Source organism: Phodopus roborovskii, unplaced genomic scaffold, assembly GCF_943737965.1.
Source record: "Phodopus roborovskii unplaced genomic scaffold, PHOROB, whole genome shotgun sequence".
NCBI classification, from domain to species: domain Eukaryota; kingdom Metazoa; phylum Chordata; class Mammalia; order Rodentia; family Cricetidae; genus Phodopus; species Phodopus roborovskii.
In genome coordinates this window covers 13560030-13584025 of record NW_026126563.1, presented here as the reverse complement: position 1 = coordinate 13584025, position 23996 = coordinate 13560030, and the positions used below count along the sequence as shown (strand labels likewise).

Below are 23996 nucleotides of genomic sequence, written 5' to 3'. Positions count from 1 at the left end.
ATGTTTGTATGTGTACCACCTGCATGCCTAGTGCCTGCAAAGACTAGAAAAGAGTTCTGACTCCTTAGAACTGGAGTTGCAGAAGGTCATGAGCCACCATGTGGGTGCTGAGAACTGAACCCAGGTCCACTGCAAGAGAAACAAGTACTCTTAATTGCTAAACCTTCTTCTGCCCCTGTTCAATTGTCTGTTTTGAGACAGGCTTTTGGGTAGTCCAGGTTTTCCCTGAGTTGCTAATTCTTCTGTTCCCATCTCCCAAATGCTGAAGTTACAGACATCTCTCACTGTTTAGGGACAACTTCATTGAATAAACAAATTCATGGATGGCTTTATAAGTAGAAGCAGTAGACACAGCTTTCTGTTTGAGAAGAGATCAGCCCTCAGAGGTTGATATGAAAGATTACTGATCTTAGAGTTTTGATTTGCATTTCCATGATGACTAATGATGTTGTGCATTTCCTTAAGAGTCTTTTGGGAATTTGAGATTCTTCTGTTGAGGGTTTTCTGTTTAGAGCTGTATCCCATTTTTTAGTTGGTAGTTTGATGTCTAGTTTCTTAGGTTCTTTATATATTTTGAAGATCAGACCTCTGCCAGATGTGGGATTGGTGATGATCTTTTTTTTCTCTCTGTAGGCTCCCATGTTTTTTTTTTTTTTTTTTTTTTTTTTTGCCATATCCTTTGCCTTACAGAAGCTTCTCAGGTTCACGAGGTCCCATTAATTCACTGTTGCTCCCAGCCAGTGTCTGTGCTGCTGGTGTTCTGGTAGGCAGTGGTCTCCTGTGCCGATGTGGTAAAGGGTGCTTCCCACCCTCTCTTGTATCAGCTTCAGTGTGGCTGGATTTATGTTGAGGTCTTTGATCCACTTGGACTTGAGTTTTGTGCATGGCGATAGTTATGGATCTGTATGCAGTCTTCTGCACATTGACATTCAGTTATGCCAGCATCATTTGTTAAGAAAGTTTCATTTTTCTATTTTATAATTTTAGCTTCTTTGTCAAAAATCAGGTGTTCATAGATGTGTGGATTGACATCAGGGTCTTTGATTAAATTTCATTGGTCCATCTGTCTGTTTTTGTGCCAGTACCAAGCTGTTTTCATTACTATAGCTCTGTAGCAGAGCTTGAAGTCAGGGATGGTGATACCTCTGTAAGTTCCTTTATTGCATAGGATTGTTTTAGCTATCCTGGGTTTTTTGTTTTTCCATATGAAGTTGAATATTGTTCTTTTGAGGTCTGTGAAGAATTGTGTTGAGATTTTGATGGATGTTGCCCATCAAAATTTGGTAAGATTGCCATTTTTACTATGTTAATCCTACCTATGCAAGAGCATGGGAGATCTTTCCATTTTCTCATGTCTTCTTTAAGATCAAAAACACGGTTGACAGCCTATGTCAGAGAAGATGTGAATTAAGGGGAACACTCCTCCATTGTTGGTGGGAATCGGTATGGCAGTTTCTCAGAAAATTGGGAATTAATCTAACTCAAGACCCCGCAATAACACTCTTGGATATATACCCAAAGGATACTCAGTCACACCACAAGGGCTCTTTCTCAATTATGTTCATAGCAGCATTATTCATAATAGCCAGAACCTGGAAACAACCTAGATATCCCTTAACCAAAGGCGGGGTGGGGGGGGAGTGGTACATTTACACAATGGAGTATTGCTAAGCTGTAAAAAAAAAAAAAAAAAAAAAAAAACAATGATATAATGGAATTTGCAGGCAGATGGATGGAACTAGAAAAAAAAAAAAAAAGATCACCCTGAACGAGGTAACCCAGACCCAGAAAGGCAAAGACAGTATGTACTCTCTCGTAAGTGGATATTAGATGTAAAGCAAAGGATAACCAGATCACAGTGCACAGCTCCAGAGAAACTAGGTAACAAGGAGGACCCTAAGAGGGACACATGGATCGCCCTAGGAAGGAGAATAGATTAGATCTTCTGGGTAAACTGGGAGCGGGGGCGTAAAGGGGAGGAGATGGGGGATGAGCACATGAGGGGAGGGGATGGCCAAGTTGTGGGAAGGATGGAGGGGGAGAGCAATGAATGTCTTGGTAGAGGGAGTCACTATGGGGTTAGGGAGAAACATGGTCCACAAGGAAGACCCCAAATAAGACTCCTAGCAATAGTGGAGAGGGTGCCTGAACTGGCCTTCCTTTGTAATCAGATTAGTGACGACCCTAACTGTCATCACAGAACCTTGATTCAGTAACTGATGGAAATAGACACAGAGATCCACAGCCAAGCTTCAGACTGAGCTCTGGGAGTCCAGTCAAAGAGAGGAAGGAGGGATTCTATGAGCAAGGAGGAAGTCAAGAGCATAACAGAGAAACCCACAGAGACAGCTGACGAACTCGTGGGAACTCACTGACTCTAGGTGGACAGCCTGCATGGGGCTGAACTAGGTAGGCCCTCTGCATGTGGGTGACAGTTGTGTAGCCTGGGCTGTTTGTGGGACCCTGACAGTGGGACCAGGATCTATCCCTGGTGCATGAGCTGGCTTTTTGGAGCCCATTCCCCATGGTGGGATGCCTTGCTCGACCTCAGCAATGCATGGGGGTGGGGGCCCTTGGACCTGCCTCAACTGAATGTGCCAGGCTTCTCGACTCCTCCTGAAAGGCCTTACCCTTTCTGAAGAGTGGATGGGGGTGGCTTGAGGGAAGACGGGGGTAACTGGAGGAGGGGAGGGAAGGGGATCTGTGATTGGTATGTAAAATGAATATGAATTTTTTAAAAAGTGATTACTGATTCAGGATAGTAAAGTTTTGGTATGGACTTGACCAGCTAAGCTCAGGGGCAAAGACCCTGTGCTGTTTGTTGACAACCTGTGAGGAAAGAACTAAAACCATCCTTTGTTTATAAGTACCTGGCTTCTAGATTCCAAATCAAATTCCCTAGCCTAGTTAATACGTGGGCAACAGTAACATGTTCAGATGTTGCTAGGTACCTATAAACATATCACGACAAGCATTCGTCTGAGTTGACTCAGTGTTGGAACGGAGCTACATCTCAGGTTCACAGGAATTCTGCAATACTCAGATACATCGTGGTTGTGTCCTGCTGGGGTTGAAGAACACTGTCATAGAAGCTTTGTTTCTTCCCTCATGAGATGCCTTGAAAGCCAGTCACGATCTTGAAAGAAGGATTTGATGTACGCTTGGCCCTTCAGGCTCTGCTGGGTCAGTTGGTGCCTTGAGTTGAGCTGTCCATAGGGAAAGTGCTCAGTGTGGGGTTATAATGCCGGCCAACTCAAGAACAAAGCCCCAGCTTCAAATTGTTAGACTTGATAATGGTGAAAAAGAGATACAGATTCAACAGAAAGTATACTTTACATTTATTTATTCTTTTTGTGTGTAGCTGCATATAGGTACACCCATGTGTGTGCATTTGGAAGCCAGAGGTCACCATGGATGTTGTTCCTTAGTTACTTCCTACCCTTTTGTGTGATGTCTCTCTCTCTATGCTGGAGCTCACTGAGTAGGTTTGGCTGTCTGGCCAGTGAACCCCAAGGACCTACCCATCTCTTCTTCAATAGTACCGGGATTGGGATTCCAAATGTGTGCCCCCATGCCTGACTTTTTTAAAATGTGGGTTCTGGGTGTTGAGCTCAGGTTCTCATCCTTGTAGGACAAGAACTTGACCTACTGAGCTTTCTTTCCGGCCCCAGAAACTGTATTCTGACTGGATATTTACCTAAGATAACGACATGCAGTCCAGTCCTTTTGGTGATGCTGGGCAGCGCCATCAGCCCCACCATCTCAAGGAAAACATCAATAAAGTGTGCTGAGTTATAGGCACTTGTAAGCCTCTAGAGTGGGTCCTGGAAATTAAATTTGGTCATTGGTCTTCTTTAAGAGTATTAAGTGCTCCTAACTGCTGAGCCATTTCTTAGCTGTCTGCTGATTTCTGAAGCTAGGATGTTGGGATGCTTCCTCCTGACTGTATCCAACATAGGATATCTTAAACTTATAGTAATTTTAACACATGGTGAATGTACTGGGATATAGCACTGTTTGTTGTAAATGGGGGAGTGTATTTGATCAGGGCCTCTGGAGATGACCTGGCCTGACACTGCACAGTACTGTTCTCTCTAGACTCATTGTGTGTCTCTGTGTGGTAGAAACACACAATAAGCAGCGATTGGTCCCTGGGTGAGAAATATTGTCATGCGTCAGTTCAGATGACTCGATGCCTCTTGGTAGGAAGCCTGGCTGATACATCTCTAGCCACCACTGTGGTTCTATGTCTAGAAACTCCACAAAAATCCTACCTGTTGACAGGCTGGGGACCATCTGTTGATCTCTGTTATCTTACAGAGGATGGGGAAGAATCTAGCTACCATTTTAAGAGCAATCCTGGGATTTTGAGATGCTGCAGTAGTTGGTGGGGATAGCTTCAACAGATAGCTTAGATGGTTGGTTAGTTCTGCCATTCATTCACTACATTAAGCCTCTGCTCTTCAGCAAGCCCCATTGTAAACAACGGTGATTTATTTATGTCAGTCTAGGTAGGAAGCACAATAACAGCAGTGAACACACATGTGCACATGCATGTACGTATGTAAACAAATGAGGATGATATCAGAGAGTAATCTGAAATGAACAGGTGTGACAGAGAGAGGCTGAGTGGTCCAGGAATGCATCTTCAAGGAATCATATTTAACTAGGGCCTGGATTGGGATGAATTATTAAGAAAGAAGAGTCTAGCCAGTGCAGAGTGCCAAGGACCCTCCTCATGAGGCTGGGAGAGACCCGGAGCAGGACGGCCATTGTGACAGACGTCTTGCAGGAAGGGAAGGTGGTGTTGGTTGGGGTCAGGGCAGTTGCATCCTGTCCCAACTGTGTGCACCTGTGCCTCTTCCTGGACTGACACTTTGTGTTTCCTTCTACAGACGACTTCGCAGAGGAAGAGGAGGTGCAGTCCTTCGGTTACAAGAGGTTTGGTGAGTCCTGACAAGGCTTGGTTCCTTTTCCTCACTCAGTCGAGGGCACAGCAACAGACTCTTAGTGGCGACAACATGATAGACCTTGACACAAGTAAACATGTGGGACTTTGAAGTCCAGTTGTGGTTCAAAACTGAGCTTCTGTGTGGCAGGTGTATATACAACTCTAAGGGTTTGTGGTACAAGGGCTGCATCCAAGCAAAGGTGTGTATGTGTGTTTATGTGTCTGATGAATACAGACTACAGACAACTCGGCTGCCAAATTGGTTGGAAAGGGAAATGTGTGACCAGCAAGGAGCAGAGCACATGGAAGGTCCCTCTGCTGGCATCCACAAACCGGCTTTCTCTGTGTCTTGCCTGGTCCTAGGCCTTATCTTGGATCAGTATAAGATGAATGGGAGGGAGACTTTTTCCAAGGACCCAACTGTGAAAGTACTCTATGGAAGTAATGTTCCCCAAAGGTATCTGCTGCTGAATTCTTGGAACCCGAATAGTTACATGGAAAAAAAAAAAAAAAAGACAAGCTGTGATTGGACTGAAGGGCTTGGGATGGGAGATTATCCTGGGTTAGCCACTGGGCCTTAACTGCCACAAAGTATCCTTAAGATAAGGAGGCACATGATAAATTTGGCACGAGAGAGGTGTGTCCCGCTGACTGAATCAGGGTTGGAAGGGGGCTCAAGTCAAAGAATCCTGGTAGCTTCCAGATGCTTAAGAAGGTAAGGAAACAGATTCTTCCTCCAGGACTTCCAGAGTGAGAATAGTCTTTTCCACCTCTTTGTTTGAGCCAGCTGAGGCTAACTTCAGACTTTGACCTCCAGGCCTGTGAGAGGAGAAATGTGTGGCATTCGGGCTTCCCCGTTTGTGGGAATCTGTCACAGCAGCCACAGGGAATTAGCACTCATCCTCTGTCTTCCCACTGCTGCACCGTGGTCTCTGCTCTTGTTACAGAGCTTGAGTTTGAGGCTCACTCTCTGCCGCAAGCCACATCCAGCCACCTGTTCTCAATAAGCCAATTAACAAGAGTCAAACTAAAAGGAGAAAGGAGAGAAAGACCAAGATGTGGAGAATCCCCCAACCCTTGAAGTCTCCTTCCGTGTCCCAAAGTGAGATCAAACTTAAATAGAAGGCCAAGGGTGTGCACATCTAAGTAGTCCCAGCCAAACATGGTCCCATGCGCACTGACCTATCATCCTTCGAGCTTCTGGCTCATCCTGTAAGGTGGTCAGACAAGCTGTTGGAACCATGTGAAATCTCTCTTTTCCTCTAGCAATTATCTTTTCCTTCTCCCAGCATGAGATTCCTGGCTGAATTCTCATTCTGTTGGGCTTCATTGTTTCAATAATCTGATAGTTGGACACACGCGCACACACAGACAGACAGACAGACAGAGACACGCGTGTATCTTTAGAATATATTTCTGCTAGGCCTGTTGCAATCCCCTACTTTCTATATCAGCACTTCCATTTTAAGGTGGGCCATGTCTATATCTGCAACAATATAATAAACAAAATACAAATAGAAACCAAGGTTTAGTTAGTGCCAGGTGTCCATGCATGAGAACCAACTTTAATGACCTCTTGGCTTTTAGCTGCTTGTGGGAGGCTGACACAGGCAACTCCATCTTGTCGGCATGATACAGGATTTCTCTGTGAAGCTTAGGCTGGCCTCGAACTTAAATTCTGCTTCTGCATACCAGGTGCTGGGTTTTCACACACACACTATGTCCATGGTGACATCATTTGAATTTGCCAGGACCTCAAGGGAAGAAATGTGTGGTGTGTATGGTTCCCTGTTGCAGCAGCCTCAGGGAACTAACGCTCACCCCTCCACCTCCTCAGCTCCACTCGGATGGACGCAGCTTTTCAGGCTCTCCGGTGTGTCTGAGAAACACCAGTACAGCGTTGCTGCTCCAGCCACAGTTCCAGCGAGTGAAGGGAACAGCTTGTTTTTGTGCCTTGGTCATAAGAAGGATGGGTGGGGTAGAGGGGGAGAATCTGAATACGAAGAACCCAAATCTACTTCCTATTACTTGAAACATCCTGGCTGGACTTTGATTAAAGTTAACGGCCCCCAGCTGCTCTGGCTCCGTAATCATAGCATTTTTTTTTTTTTTCCTGGAGCCATCATACTTCTGTGTTCCTTTCTGGGGAAAGCAATGGGCTTTACTATGGGAATGTAGCCACCCGGGGCCCATAACTCTCCCCTCATGCCTTGTCAGAGCAACCTGGACCCAGCCTTCTCTACCCCCTCCACATAGCAACAGATCTCTGGGTCCTTTACTGTGTGTTGTTCTGATTTTCCTTGAGGAGAATCACTAAGGACAGTGGTAGAATTGAAGATGAAACCAAGAGTTACAAAGGAACACAAAAACACAGGAAGCAGAAAACACCGGAAAAATAAACACTGGGGTGTCTGTGTGTTTTTGGAATTCAGTAGGCATACGAAGACCTGGAAGGGGTTCAGACGGTCTCTTGTGGAGCAGGCAGGGCTCAAACTTGCTATATAGCCGAGTACATATTGATCCTCTTGCTCGGTCTCACAGGTGCTGGGGTTAACTTGTGTGCCAACATATTTGGCTGAGGAAACATTTCTTTAAAAACAGTGACCAAGTTGCACATAGAGATGCATGCTTGTAATTCTAATAGTTCCTGAGGGGGAGCCAGGAGTATCACAAGTTTATGGCCTACCTGGACAACTTAGTATGAAATCTGAAAACGGTGTACCGATGTGATCAGGGTTAGAGCCCTTGAGCAGCGGTGTGAAGACCGTGAAGACCTGGGCTCATTCCCTTGTACTACAGAATACATACATTAAATAAACAGACAAACCCCAAATGAGGGACACAGGAAACATTCACTTAAATCTCCTGACTGCATTATTAGTGTAGTGGGTGGGGAGCTGGTACAAAAATAAAAATTAGCACATTTTGAAAAGGATTTTAATTTATGGGGTTAAATTACACTTGGGGATTGCCAACTGGTGACTCAGTCTCCTCATGTAATGAACTGAGAACTGTCCAGAGAGCATAAACAGAGGAGGACCGGAATGGATGGTATAAGCATTGCAGACAGAAAATTAGGCTGATGTTACTCTGAGAAACCTTGGGGTTCCTGAACCTGGCACGTGGCACGTGAATATTATCCCAGAGACAAGAAGAGCAAGGGTTCAAGGTCATCCTCAGCTACATACTAAATTTCAGGCCAGCCCCATAGGATCCCTGTCCAAAGCAGCCAACTAACAAAAGGAAGAAGAGACAGTTCTGCTGGTGGGAGGTTTGCGTTGTGTTCTAAACAAAGCCATACCTTCTTGCACAGGGCTGGAATAGAAAGCTGCCTTTACTTGTGTAGATGCAGGAGGTGAGATGTGGGTAGAATGAGGTCTTGGCCAAGTGAGTTAGCTGGACCCATAGTTAGAAGACTCTGAATTTTCTGTTAGGCTGGTGTCTGGGGATAGAATCTTACATTAGGTTGAGGTGACCTCTCAACTTCTGTACCTGGGAAGGGCACCCTGGAGCTCAGGAACCCTAATGTGGGTCTAGCATGGCAACTTAGGCCCACCGAGGAGGCCTGGGAACTTTTATAGGGCCTTGAACTCTGGCCAAATCTTAAGAAGCTTTTTAGTCAGTTCCTGACTCCAACAGAGCCACAGAGCCCATTCCTTCAGGTGTGAGTAAGCTTGAACAGTCCCTTTTTGGTCAGTTGATGGTAGTCTGAAAGGTGGAGCAATCTGATGGGCCTTTCCCCTGGTGACTGTCATTACTGGGAAACAGTTGGTGATACTTATGAGCATCAACGTCCACCCTTGACTTCAGTAGAGTAAGTCTAACATGCTGTGCTTTGGTGCAAGATGAGAGGGGTCCTAGGTAGCAAAGTGCTGGATAGGCACTATACTGTAAAAACACGAGCTGTATTATCACCTTCTAGAGACTTGGGGCTGCTACTTCAGGATATCTGTGTGAGACCTCATTCTTTAGGGGTTGGAGAAGGTGTGACTTGCCTCTAAACATGGCTGTTGTGTTGGCTTTTACTTTTTGCACTAGGAAACTAAATACCATGGAGTTTTGTTTAAGTTTTTAGAGAAGTCTTATTTATACAAATAGAACAAAAACAATTGAATTTGACATACAGATGAGCCAGAGTTAATTATCCATTGAACAAAGGGGCCGTTGTTGGAACAAATCATTACCGAGTAGAGTAGGCTTTTCCAAAGTAATTCATACATAGTGATTCAGGAACATTTGCTGTACAAGGTCAAGGTTATTTAATCATAATATTGGTCATTTTCCAGATTCAGCACAGGTTACAGTAGGAAGAAAATGTCTGACCTTTAGCATATTCTGTATTATTATTTGTACAGTCATTCTTTGTTCATTTAGAGACTAATTATTACATTTTAGTCTCAACCAGGTTATTTTTCTTTATGTATGTCAAAGTTGTTAACCCTGTTCTAAAAACTCTGAAAGGTGTCTAAAAATGAAATAGGGTGAAGCCTGATGAGTTTGCCACTAATTTGTTCCACAACAAAAACCTTCAACAAGGGGAATCTTTGAAGAGTTAATTAAATGGACATTTTCAGGTTTTAATCAGGCTTGTGGGTCAGCATCTCTTGGCCTCGGTCTGCAGAGCTAATTGAGGTGTAACTATGGTTACAGCTTGACAGAGGGCCTTTTCTGAGACATGAGGTAACAGTCTATTGTGCATGTGTGCATGCATACGTGTGGTGTGTGCCTGTAAACATGGATGTGTACAGAGATGGATCTCAGGTTTGTGGATCTTTGCGACTTGGTCTCTTATCCAACTTGGTCTCTTATTTGCTGGGATTGTAGGAATACGTTGTTGCTATTGGTTCTCTCTATTTTAATTTTCAGGGTTTTTTTTTTTTAATAGAATATGCTATTTACTCTAATGATACCTTTCTATTTATTTCCCAGTCTCTATTTCATTAAGGAAAACAGTCATATATGAAAGGGGATATAGTTTAGTGGTGGAGACTTGCCTGTGTCATTTGCCAAGTCCTAGAGTTCAGTAACTAGCACAGTAATTATAGAAACAAATAAAACTTTACCATGGCTCTGGGATCCCTTATTAACCCACTAGATGCATCCCTGTCCCCGCTTGGCACCTGTCTGTATTAGTAGACCAAAGTAGTCACATTGATTGCTTGCAGTGAGTTCATCGTGTTAGTTTTAGATGGTGGCCTGGAGATGTCCACATTGGAATGATGAAGTTAAAGAGCTACGTGGTTCAGCCTATGGTGAGCAGTGGCAGATTTAAGATTTATAGTGGAAACATTTCCTGTTTGTGTTTGACAAACCAAACTTTGAAAAACTTGCTTTGGGAGGGGGGAGTGTTGGGAGCAATATTATTAATGACTATGAAAAAGAAATCAGGAAAATCGCAAACTGAGATAGTAGTAAAAATAAAATGAAAGGTACTTGCTGTGGAGAGCTAGAGGGTTTGGAAAAACAGAGTGAAAATAATCCAAAAGAACCAATGGAAATTACTTAGGGGTTAGAGGGTTCTAGTCTAAAAGAAGTGTACTATTGAAGATTCCATTAAGGATGTCCTTGAATCATTTTGCTTATCCACAATGTCATGGGTCTCTTACAGCTATAGTTTCAAAATAAGCCTGACTTTTCCTTTCCCTAGAAAAGTAATTATGAGCTGGGAAATGATGGTATACACTTTTAATTCCAGCACAGGCAGGGCAGGGGGATCTCTGTGAGTTCAAGGCCAGCCTGGTCTATGGCGCTAGTTTCAGGGCAGCCAAGGCTACACAGTGAAACTCTGTCTCAAAAAACAAAAAAATATTTTTAAAGAAGGAAAGTAATTATAGATTGAACTGTTCATATTACTATTACTATTTGTTTTAAGGGTCTTGCTTTATTACCTAAGCTAACTTTTTAACTCTTGGGTTCAAGGGACCTTCCTGCCTCAGCCTTCTGATGTTGCCAGGGCTACAGATGTGTGAATCCTTTAACAGTTTAGCCCACACAGTGAATAGCAAGCAGTTGAAGCTGCCTGAGAAGAAGGTGCTGAGTGGAGCCACACCCTGGTTCTGAATGCCTTCCTCACTTCCCTCCACATGGGTACCATCCGCTCCTTTGAGGCCCTCCTCCAAGGGATAAACTCCAAGTGTGTACTGCTTTTAGAGCCCTGCTGTGGGCCTCAAACTTACGGTCATCTTTCCCAGCCTCAAGAATGCTAGAATTAGAGGTGCCCACCACGTCTGGCTTCAGAAACTGAACAAGCATAGAGCAGGAACTGGAAATATGGCTCTGCAGTAAAGAGCACTTCATTCTCTTGTAGAGGACCAGGGCTCGGGTCCGCTTGGATCCCAGCGACCACATTGCAACTCCTAGCCAGGGATCTAACACCCTCTTCTGGCCTTGGTGGGCACTTCATGCATATGGTGCACAGGCATGCACATAGGCAAAACACTGTTACATAAAACAAAAATACATGAGTCTTTAAAAATAAGTAAATCAAAGCATAGAGGACCACTTAGACTTCTGGAAGATCCCCACAAATATTGATTGTGAGCACTGGTATGTTCCCAATTTCACTGCAAAATTCTTGTGTGTGTGTGTGTGTGTGTGTGTGTGTGTGTGTGTGTGTGTGTGTGTGTGTTCCAGTGCAGAGCTCTTCTAGATTTTTACAATAGAACACTAAGCTGTCTTTGTAAAGTTGCTGGGAATGAACACGTGGGTGTCTCTACCTTTGGCTGTTTGGGCTGGGTTGCTTCCTAGAAGCTTGGATTCCTTTTTGAGTTTGTAAAGGGTGCTGTGTGTCCCGTGCTCCCCCTCCCCTCCCCCCACTCCATTCCTTGGGAGGATTGACACCAGAAGTGTTTAGCTGGGCAGTGATGGGAACGCCAGGAATCCAGGAATGTCCTCATTTCCTGTGGGGAGCATCTGAATGAGCCCAGCATGAGGTGGTCCTTTCAGCTGCACCTTGGGGACAACATGAGGAGAAAGGCTAACCCTGGGAGATAAGTAGGGGGCAAGGGAACAGGGTTGACTTGGTGCCCTTTGAAGGGCTGCTTTGAAATGTTCAAAGCCTTTTGCGACACTTAGTGGGAGGGGGTTATTTGATTCATGTTTCTGATTTTATAAGAATTTGGTGTTGGATGGCATGCAGAGAAGTGAACACCAAGTGGGTTCTCAGGCTGAATTGCCTGGAAGGGAAAGGCTCATCTGGCCCCTTTTGCTCTCAGGCAGGCAGGTGGCATTCCCAAAATTCAAGGGGGGTTTCCTGACGGTTGCCTTTCTTCAAGTAATTTGGAGAGATTTCATAATTTTTGTACCATGAATGGTATTCACAGCCTCATTTGCCAACAGGATGTACCCCAGTACCCCCACCCCAACCTTCCCTCCTGCCAAGGGTTCATTGGTCAGGCTAGATCCCTGCCTACCTGTTACAAGTAAATGCTGGTCAGTGCATTTCCTTCCATGTCATTAAGACTTAGGTTTTCTTTTCCTTCCTCTCATTTTTAACCATTTTTATGTGAAAGACAGGGTTGCATAGCCTCTCTTGAATAGCTTTTGTATGCTAGGCAATTTAAACTTTTCTTGCATTTAATTCTCCTCAATATCCTTCAAGAGAAGGGGGGTTTAATAAAGGAGGAACTAAAGCGCATGGGTTAAGTGTGACCCAGACAGTAGCTCAGTGGTGGAGCACTTAGCATGAGGAAGGCTCTGTGTTCAATTCTAGCACAGAGAGTCGACCCCAAAGGAAAGGCAGCATTTGACCTCAGAACCCATGTTCAGAGAACACCCCAAGATTCTGGGGGTGAGTGACAATGGTGTATGCGTGTGGATTCAGCCACCCTTTACATTTGGCTTTATGTGATGTCATTGTATATGGAATAGTGGGCCCTGAGATTTCCACCCATTTTCAGCCTCACCACCCCCCCAACACCTATTTTTTGCTCACTGATAAATCCCAGGGAGGGGAAGAGAAGAGGAGGAATAATTATTTGTTTTTCCAACAATAAAGCTGAAGTTGAATGTGGTTTGTTTTTACTGTTAGAAAAATTAGAGAAAAAACATGATCTCAGTTGTTTTTCTACCAAGAAAACATAAAGATATTAGGTTGCTTTCAGCATGGGGGGTGGGGTGGGGAAGAGTCATTCTGTAGATAGTGACTAAGCAAGTTAAAACAGACAGCTCTGGAACTCTACGTAAAGGATTTGAGCTGATTGAGCTGTTCGATCGTTTTGGAGGTCTCCCGAGGAAAGAGCGCTGTCTTGGACTGAGGATGCATATAGCCTTTGGGGAAGTTATGAACCTAAGTGACTCTTTTTCTGTCACCTTTCCCTCGTGTCCCTGGAAACACAAAATACTGTGAAACCCCTCTCTTGTTCGGAGTTGTTGCTCCAACACCTTTGAAGAGGGGGGCTGTGCCGGCAGACCTCAGCAGCATCCTTGAAGCCTTAGAAGAGCTAAGATTCAACACAGGGTGGAGCCCAGCTGACTGCAGAGGGTGGGCTGGGATGAGTTAGCCCCTCTGTTGCACCATAGTGTCTGCGGTGACACTTAGAGCACTGTCTTGTGCTAGAAAGATCTGTGGGAATGGTCACAAAGCCACTGTAGCAGTTCTAGCGGGTGACCTTTCGGGGAACAGAGAAGCTGCCCTGGAAAGGCCCGAGTGTGCGAGGTCTCCTTAGTTGTCACACTGCTCTGCTCTGCAGAATCACCGTCCTCGATTAGGCCCGAGCAAAGGTTGTGCTTAGCTTGAGCTAATCTGTGGGTGTGGATACAGGTGAGGGATGAGGGTCCTCTGGCCACTATTAGTTATAATTGTAATATGATCATCATGTTTAGAACCTAATGCCACATCATTCAGGGATCCTTACAGAAAAGTTTCATTAGAAGCTGGTACTTTGTACTTTTTCTTTTATTCTGCTTGTAAAATTATCTTTGTTTTTGAGACAGGATTTCATGGAGCCCAGGCTAGCTTTAGACCCTCTAGGTAGCTGAAGATGGCCATGAAGTCATGATTCTCCTGCCTGTGTGTCCTTAGTGCTGGGATCGCAGGGGTGTGTGCCACCATGCCTAGCAAAAGACCAGGTTTTATATAGTGCACTTAAAAACTCAGTTTATTCACAAAATAATTACAAGTTGACTTAGAAATTACAATTTCTCTAGGAAGGATGTCAAGCTGTCAAAACACAAGTGTTGTAAGCAAGAAGAGAAACCTAAAACTAAAGGCCAGGCGATGGAGGAGCAAATCATTGACTGAACGTTATTTTGTTTTCAGGAACTTAGGATTGTCTGTTGTTTTAAGCAGATTTTTTTAAGGAGTTTTTTTTTTTTTTCAGAAGAGGAACTAAGAAAAGTCCTAAATATCGGTGGATACAACTCTTGCCACATGAAATATTGTGAAATTGTTCCTCTGAGTCACCACTTTCTGCCCCTTCTGATGCTTTATTTTTATCCTTTATAGTTTTGAATGTTGGCATTTGGCCCCGGGTTGATACAAGCTTCTCTTTTCACTTGGATAGTTACCTCTTATGAGTGGGATCAGTTTCGTTGCTTTTGATAGGAAGGTCTATTCTTTCATGTGCTGTCCAGTGTGGAAGGCTCTGGACTGGTCAGGAGACTCTGCAGTCTGTAAACATTTTCCAAGACACTGGATGCAATGGAACCCGCAGAGCTTGGAGATGCCTTGCTGCTTCTAATATTTGAGATGCTCTTTCTAAGGCATTCTCTTTGTTGGAAGCGATGTCATTGCTGCTGGTTTATTTTCATTGACTTCTGTTTCTTTGGGTGTGGGAGATGGGCCCCAGGGCTTGCACATTAGTAAGTATGCACTCTGCCTCTGAACTGCACCCAGCTGCTCATTGCTGTCATTTTACACCTTCAGTCCTCTCCCTAACTAAGCTCAGTACTACAGCAGTGAGGGATAGCCACACTCTGCCTTTGTGCTTTTACTTAGTTGTTTTATTTTTGTGTGTGTGTGTGGGGGGTATGTGGATGCATGCTTATAAGTATGCAGTTGCATATGTCTGATTGGGGCAGTGTGTGTGTGTGTGTGTGTGTGTGTGTGTGTGAGTGTGAGTGTAAGTGCACACACATGCGCTCGACCATAAGATGACTACCATCAGGGCTGGAGAGATGGCTCAGTGGTTAGGAGGACTGACTGCTGTTTCAGAGGACCCGAGTTCAATTCTTCCCAGCCACATGATGGCTCACAACTGTCTGTAACTCCAGTTCCAGGCAACCCAACACTCTCACACAGACATATATGCAGGCAAAACATCACTGCACATTAAAATAAAAATAAATTGTTAAAAAATGACCACCATCTTTTCCTTTTTAAGATATATTTAATTATGTGTATGTGTCTGAGTACAGACATGTGCACATGCATGCGGGAGCCTCTGAAGGCCAGAGACATCTGATGCTCCTGAAGTTGGAGTTACAGGCCGTGTGACCTGCCCAACTCAGTTCCAGCAGCCTAACTCCCGACCTCTGCAGGAGTAGTATGAGCCCCTCCCCCAAACCTCTTTGTCTTTCAGTGTCTTTCTCAGGCCTGGGATTCACAGAGTGGGCTAAGCTTACTGGCCAGAGAGCCCCAGGGATCTGTCCGTCTGTCTCACTGACACTGGAACTCCATACACCTGTCACTCTGCCTGGCTTTTTATATAGGTTCTGGAAATTAAATTCGAGGCTTCATATTTTTGTGGCATGCATTTTACACAGCTGTCTTTCTAGCTGCCAGTGTCTCTCATTTAGTACTGTCCCTGTTTGATAAGGAATAGTAGGTGGAATGATTATTACACTTGTGTTTAACAAACAAGTCATTTTGTTAAATTATTTATGCAGGTAGCTGAGGGGAAGCATAAACACTTAAAATTCTGGTATGTATTCACTTTGCACCATGAACTAAGTGCAAAGATACAGAAAACGAAGTTCTGGCTCTTTAACTGTCCAGACTTAGAATTCCCCTTGTCTAGCTGGAGAGATGGCTCAGTGACTAAGAGCTCTGGCAGCTCTTCTGGGGGACCTAGTTTCAATTCCCAGCAACCACATGGTGGCTCACAACTGTCTGTGACTGCAGTTGATGGACCCCATGCCTCCTTCTGACTTCCAAGGGCACCAGGTAGCATGTAGTACACAAACATACACACAACCAAAACACTCATATACATAAAATAAAAAGGGTTCCCCTTGCCTCCATTTCTCAGTAAATAAAAGTTAGTTAAAAGGAAGGGAGTGGGGGGGGGGAGAAAGACAGAGAGAGAGAGAAAGAAAGAAAGAAAGGAAGAAAGAAAATCCTCACAGAAACAAAACTTTTTCTTTCTTTTAGAGACAGAAAGTGGCCTCACTAAGTGGCACTGGTCAGGCTGGAACTTTCTGTGTAGGCCATGTCAGCCTTGTACTTTTTGTTTTAATGTGCACCTTCAGCTGAGTGTGTGCCCCACGCTCCAGCACCCAGGAGGCAGAGACAGGAGGATTGTGAATTTCAGGTTAGCCTGGCTACATAGTGTGTCAGTGTCTCAGAAAACAAAACAAAACAAAAAGAAAACAGCTTCAATAATGGGTCTTCAGAGTTTTCCACAGGGGTAACCTAATTATGTGGAGAGTTGGGAGTGATAGGAGCAGGAGCCAGAGGCTCACATGCACACTCTACGATTTGGAGGGGGTCCATGGGTCCAGGGGAAAAGGGGCTGACACTCCTGAGCATGGGGAAGGGGCAGGCAGGCCGGACTAGCCTTTGAAGGACCTTTCCTGGGAAACATGAAAGCAGGCACTTCTCCCGGGAACAGTTAATTCTTAATGAATGGAGTGGGAACAGTGTGATGGTTATTAACCATCCATGATATGTCAGGCACCAGATACACGAAAGAAGGGACACATGGCATTTTACCTCTAGGAATTTCAGAATTAACAAAAAGAGGTTTGAAAACGCGGTGCATTTGTATAAATGAAAAATACCAGCCACCCCTCCCTCCCTCCCTCCCTTCCACAGAACCCCCAAAAAGCACAATAAGGGGCATCACATGCCAGAATCTCCTCTCCCTTTCATCGTGGAGGCATCATCTGTACAGGGGAAGAGAACATGGAGACCTTGTTTCTCCACCCTATGGCTAAGCCTGGGGATGAGGTGTGACACTGTTTACCGTAAGTCTGTGAAAGATGGTTGAAAGGTAATTGGTCTCCCTATGCTCTACATGCCACAGCCACAAGTGTCACTAAATGGTCGCCATGTGGGTCCACAGCAGATTCATAAAGCAAGTCACAAGTTGGGTAGGAAAAGCACTTGGTTCAGAGACCCTTGCTGTTTGTTAAAACTAAAAAAAAAAAAAAAAAAAAAAAAAAATCTATCTGTCTGTCTGTCTGTCTGTATTTTATTGTGTGCATTGTAGGGCAGGCAAGCCATTGTGCGTGTGTAGAGGTAAGAGGACAAGGTACACATGAGAGATGATTTGGCTCTTCCTTCAAGTGGATCCCGAATTGAACCCTGGCATCTGTCAGACTTGGCAGCAAGTACCTTTGCCTACTGAGCCGTCTATACAAAGCGTACCTCTGTAAACACTGAAGCCATGAATAAGGGCTTCAGAAGGCCTTTGAGACCCCAAGGAAGTAAACAGAGACCTCTAAGTCTTAGTGTTCTTGCTATGGATCGAGAGTGAGCAGATCCAAATAGCAGGGGCATTGTGAGGATTGATTAAGGACAATGGAGGACTCAGCTCGATATCCGGTCCTTACAAAGGGTTCCATCGATGCTCTAAAACCCACAGAAAACCCAAGCTTAGTTCTTCATCTTGTATATGTTCATGCTCTCATCTCATGCGCCTTGTATATGTGACTGGGACCCAGCCTAGAGCTTTGTCTCCAACTGAGCATCATCTCCATGATCTCCACTGATTTTTCTTGAGGATTTGTTTGTTTTCAGACAGGATTTCTCTACTAGGGATTACTAGCAGGTACCCACATGCTCCATCCACTAAGATTCCTTAAGGTAGCCAGGTGGTGGTGGCTCAGGCCTTTAATCTCTATGAGTTTGTGACTAACCTGACTTACAGAGCTAGTTCCAGCACAGTCAGAGCTATAACACAGAGAAACCCTGTCTCAAAAAAAAAAAAAAAAAAAAAAAAAAAACCAAAAAATTTCCTTAAGACTTAACAAAGCTCATGATCTGTTGGGTCTCTCTCTGTGGCTGAGAACATGTTCGACATCTGGGCAGACAGATTCTGAGACTGGAAATCAAACGTTGAGGCACAGCATACTGACTCTTGACTCCAAGAGAAGCAAAAAGCGTTAGGGTTAGGTCTGCAAAAGGAGAAGGCAGACCCCTGGGAAAGTGGGCAGAAGGGCAGAGAATTTCTAGTGTGGCAAGAAACAAAGGAAATAAAAACTGTGCAGTAGGTCCTCAGTAGCTCTGAATGAGGCAGGCCTCTTCAGAAAGACCAAAGGTCCTTTGGCTTCAAAATAGGACTTGATTTTCTTGTTTGCTTAGCGTAGTGATCTAAGTTATCCCCAGGGCTCGACGTGGTGGAGGAGAGAATCCACATGTTGTCCCCTGGTCTCTATATGCGTGCAATATCGTGTCTCCCCACAAACACACATTTTTTAATGAAAAATGAATGGCTTTTAGGGGGACTGAAGCGATGAGGGCTTTGGGTACACCAAGCAGACTCTTCTACCAAGCGACACCAGCAGCTTTTGTAGCGGCAGGGTCAACATGGCCCTGCTGTGGTGTGAAGAGCAGCGGGAAGGTTAGTGAAGACTCAGATTCTGAAGTGAAGAGGTTGGAAGAAAGCAAGAGAGAGGAAGGACTGTCTCAGGGAGGGGGCGTTAACGCTAGGGTGAAAGTATGCCAATGATCAGTGTTCTGGGCCTAATATCTGTGAGTTCTACATCCCAGTTCAACCAGTATGGATAGAAAAATGTTAGAAAGAAATAGCATTTGTCCTGACCTTGTACAGATGGCCCTTTATCATACCAGGTATCACAAATGATCCAAGAGATGGTTCATAGGCGTGCCTAGGTTATAATGTGAACGCATCCCAGTTTTGTGTGAATGACTCAAATATCTGTAGACTTTAGTATCTTCAGGGTGCCATGGAACCCTGTCCCCATGACCATGGAGGGGCAGTCAGCCTATCTTCATGGGGAATAGACTGGGGCCTGTCTGTATATGGAAGAGAGATATACATACCCATCTCCTGGCCAACATTATATGATAACATGGAACGCTGCACTTATTAGGTACCTCCTGTGTACTAGGTGCTGTGCAGTTTAGAATAGTAAATTTATGCTAAAAAAAAATAAGCCAACCAAGTTCAGAAAACTCAGGTTTACTCATATGAAGCAATTTAGTTTGTTGGTGGAAGTCCGGAGTGAAGAATAATTCAGACAAGAGAAAATCAGAAAAGGGAAAGGCTGCCGTAGGCCTACTGCTGGTTCAGCCCAAAGAGTTAGCATGGGCAGTATTCAGGGATGGGGCTGAAGACCCCAGATCAGGAGGAGCCAGTGAGGCAACTGGGAAGATGGACAGAAGAGTTTTGATTCCATTTCATCCCATTAAGCTGACTGCTCTCTGAAAGGGTGTTAGGGAATGATCTGTGGCAGAGAGGTCTAGAGCGGCAGATGTGGGAAGTAGAAATGGGAGCTGGTGTGTGGGGGGGAGCACTGTAGCTGTCATCTTAAATAAGCTGGTGATGGATGTGAGAGAGTCAGAAGACACCGCCGCAGGGGCCGTGACTCTGTGACTCCACAGTGTCCATGTCACTGACTGCCTGGTAACTGATAACATCTGCCCTCCAAGACCCCAGGTCTCCGCTCTGCACCGCGAGCTGTGTGCTACCCACCTGTTGGTAGACCGCGGTAGACAGCATCACTCCCGACTCTCCACTGCGGTGACTGCTCTCCCACACGTGGGTTATTTCTTGGTTTTAATCAGCATCTTCTGGTTTGTTCGACAGTTGCCAAGTACATCTTAAATGTGGTAACTTACAGTTGGGCACATGTAAGAAGTATTTTTCACTTAACTTTGTTGGTGCTGGAGACCTCACACATGCCGAGCCTAGTATTGTACCGCTGAACGACAACCCGAGCACCCATTTCCAGCTAAGCTGCTGAAATAAACTGCTCTGTGGAAGACTAACACGGAAGGCTGCTTTAAGATGGAGGCTCATCTTGGTACCCACATCTGAGAAGGAGGATGTGGTGATGGAGCCTTGCTGGCCAGAGGGAATGGCAGGAGCAAGGGTGTCCTTTAAGTTAGAGCCTGGCTTCCGCAGGCCTTGCCCCCTCACTTCATTCCCCTTGAAGATTTGTTTCTTTGATTGTGGCTTGGGTGGGCACTCCATCTGAGACAGTCAGTATGGGCAGGGGCAGGGACTGAGAGGGAGTTACCGTGCTTTGCTCAGCCTTCTAACAATAAAGAGCATGCAGGCTTCAAGGTACAAACGGTCATCTGTCAGATGGCTAACCGCATGGCACCTGAGCACGGAAAGTATGTGGGGGCCTCAGATGGCAGTGCGAGTCTTGGTCCCTTTATAAATTTTACAGAGAAATTTAGACTCCTTGCCATTTAGCACCTTCCAGTATATTCAGATTTATGCAGTCAATGCCATAAGCAACTCAGAATATTTTTGACTCTCGCACCCCCCCCCCCTTCGCCAATTTGGAAACCACTGAACTGAGTAAATTTGCGTGTCTGGGCATTTCATAGACATAGTCGCATAATTTGTTGTCTTTGTGTCTGGTCTATTTCACCTAGTTCATTATCTTTAAGGTCCATTCATGCTAGGATAGATTTATGAGAACTTCATTTTTTATTACTAAGTAATATTCTACTGTGTGGATATGCCTCATTTCATTTATCATCATCTGAGAGGCTCATGGATTGTTGTTCCTCTTGACTGCCGTGAATAATACAGACGCTTGCATATATGTTTTTGTGTGAATTCCATGCATTCATTTCTCTTGGGTTGGTACCTTAGAGTGGGATTTCTGTGTTGTATAATAGCCGTGTTTACACTCCTGAGTAAATTCCAAAGTACTTCAGAGTGGGTACAAATGCTTTGTTTTTAGATTGTGTGACCCATTCTTTTTGTCCCAAAGGGCTGGGGTGGATCTGACTTGTTATTTTGTTACAGTACAGAGATGATGTAAGTTAACTAAATCAGAACTACAATGGAAGTTTTTGTTTGGGGTGTGTGTGTGTGTGTGTGTGTGTGTGTGTGTGTGTGTGTGTGTGTACCCACACAAGCCAAAAGAAGGCATTGGAACCCTTAGATTTAGAGTTATAGGCAATTGTGAGCTACCAAACATGGGTGCTGGGAATTGAACTCTGGTCCTCTAGAAGAGTAGCAAGTACTCTTTTAACTACTGAGCCATCTCTTCAGCCCCAAGGATTCTATTTTGAACTACTGGAAAAGAAAAAAAAAATCAGTTAATATAAAATATTTTTGCAAGCTCAAGATAATTGTCAACATTTTTTTTTTTAAATCACTAAAGAAAGGCCAGGAATCTGTTTGCTCCCTGAGTGAGAATCAAAGGAACGCTAGGTGGAGCGTGGGAGAGATGTCTCAGCAGTTAAGGGCATTGTCTGCTCTTCTAGAGTTCATCTCCGAGCACTTAGTATGGCGGCTCACAAGTGCTTATTATGGGATCTAATGCCATCTTCAGGTGTGTAGGCAAAGCACCCATGCACATAACACACAAAAATAAATCATTCTGGGGGGGGGAGTAACCTTAAAAACAAACAAACAACAGAATGCTAGTAGTCCTTAGAGTGGCCTTGGTGGTCTTCCAAAGACCTTCATCCAGCCCATTAACCATCTGCTCTGCTAGTCAGGGTCTCTGTTGCTGTGATAAACACTATGACTGTAAACAATTTAAGGAAGAAAGGCTTTATTATGGCTTACAACTCTCTGTCACAGCCATCATCAAAGGAGACCAGGGCAAGAACTCAAGACAAGAACCTGGAGGCAGGAACTGATGCCGAGGCCATGGAGGGAAGCTGTTTTTTGGCTTGCCCCTCATGGCTTGCTCACCCTGCTTTCTTATAGTGCCCAGGAGCACCAGCAGGGGGTTGGGCCACCACAGAGTCTTTGCACATCAGTTGTCAATCAAGAAAGTGCACCACAGGCTTGCCTACAAGCCAGTCTCTTTCTCAACTGACGTTCCCTCTTCCAAGATGACTCTAGCTTTTGCCACATTGATATGATGCTAGCGCTCCTGCCAAGCACTGAAAGGAATTTCATCAAATAGAAATATGCCTAGCAAGATGGCAAAGCAAGGTCCTGTGATGGTTGAATACAACTCTTCATGAGTTCTTTCCCCCTGGTATCCTGGGACTCTGCTACTAAAGAGCTGTCTGAGGTGCCATCCCTAGGAAGTGACACTGGACCCAGAAGAAAACAGGAGGGAGCAGTTGCCTTCTGATACTGAGGAGATTGCACCACTCTTAGCCACTGTGAATAAATACTGTTTGACTACAGGCAGCTTTGGCCCTGGGTGGATTCTTGTGCTTTTTGTTGAGGGTCCATATTTGGGTTGTGAAAAATTAGGGTGACAGCATCTATTTTAGGATGCACGTTACAAGCTGGTGTATTTAATTCTAAATATCTTGATACGAGGGTTCTACTAGTGGTGGCTTGATTCCAAACAGAGCAGACACACTCTTCGGTGCTCTTTGACAACACTCTTGGTTCAAGACCTTACGAAAAGATACATTCCTGAATTCTGTTGAGTTGGGAAGACAACTTCCTGGTTGGGCACTTTTCCACCAATACATAAATTGAAAGCTGGAGTCAGGACATATGGGGGGCTCTCGAGGTCAAATGGAGCCCATGAAACCCTAGGCACATAGTGAACAAAGAATGTGCCGATCACTAGTGAGCACAACAGAAGAAAACAGAAATAGGAAGGAGATGCCAAGATCGTTCATGGGTGACAGCAGAGGGACCCTGCAAGCCTTCTTTCTTCCTGTCTCATTGGTGCTGTGGAGGTGTGCTGCTAGCCCAGTCCAAATAGCAGAGTCTCTTTCTTCTTTCTCCGGGTGGGCTCTTCAGAGTTTGGCAAGCTAATCAGTCATTTGCTCATTTTAAAGGAGGACCAGGGAAGTTTCTCTGGGGAGTCCCAAGAGGCCATTGTGTACTTAAGATTGGGTAATTGACACAGAAACAGCTGACCTGAGCAAGTGGGAACTCGTGGAGTCAGTCTGACACTGGGGAACCAACATAGGACCTAACCAGGCTCCCTGAATGTGGGTGTCAGCAAGGAGGACTGGGCAGTCTATGGGGCCTCTGGCAGTGGAACAAGGTATTCCCAGTGCATGAACGGACTTTGGGAGCCCATTCCCCATGGAGGGATACTCCCTTAGCCTAGAGACACTAGGGAGGGCCTAGGCCCTACCCCAGATGACTTGAGAGATTTTGATGATACCTCATGGAAGGCCTCACCCTCTTTGGAGAGTGGATGGGGGATGGGATGGGAGGTTGCTGGGGGGGCATGGGAAGATGAGAGGGAACCGTGATTGATATGTGAAATAAAATTGCTTCTAATTTAAATAAAATTTATTAATTAAAAAAAAGGTTGGGTAATTGAGAGACAAGACAATCTTAATAAACTAATGTGTGTGAAAATGTTAGTACTGAGTTCTCCAGGCCAGCCGCAGGCCACCTTTAAGATCAGTAGTGCACCTTTGAGAAAGACCTGCTTCCTTCTCTGTTCTCATACCTTGGAGGTGAAGCACGAACGTCAGGAAATTCTATCTGGCCTCAGCTCTATGTCCATTGTAGAAGCTTCTGGAACATGTAACACTCTTAACATTTGTTATCTTGGGTGTGCTGAGATATAACATAAACTAGGCCTTAATGGAATTTTGAGGTTGAAAAAATGGTCTTGAATGCCTTGCTCCTCTCCCCCTTCCCTCCCTCCCTCCCTCCCTCCCTTTCTTAATTTGTGCTGATAGTTTGTTTATGATCTAATAAAGCTTGCCTGAAGAGCAGAGTACAAACCTAGCCACAGCTACAGAGGTCAGGCAGTGGTGGCACACACCTTTAATCCCAACTCTCGGGAGACA

The 23996-nt window shown here is 44.8% G+C and overlaps 1 protein-coding gene across 1 annotated transcript in view; it reads left to right on the top strand.

Moving 5' to 3' along the window:
• Positions 1–23996, top strand: part of Colec12 (collectin subfamily member 12) — a 146259-nt gene that overhangs the window by 11466 nt on the left and 110797 nt on the right. The window contains exon 2 of the mRNA XM_051202112.1: positions 4896–4946. Coding sequence (XP_051058069.1) covers positions 4896–4946 — 51 coding nt within the window. The remainder of the gene's footprint in view (positions 1–4895; positions 4947–23996) is intronic.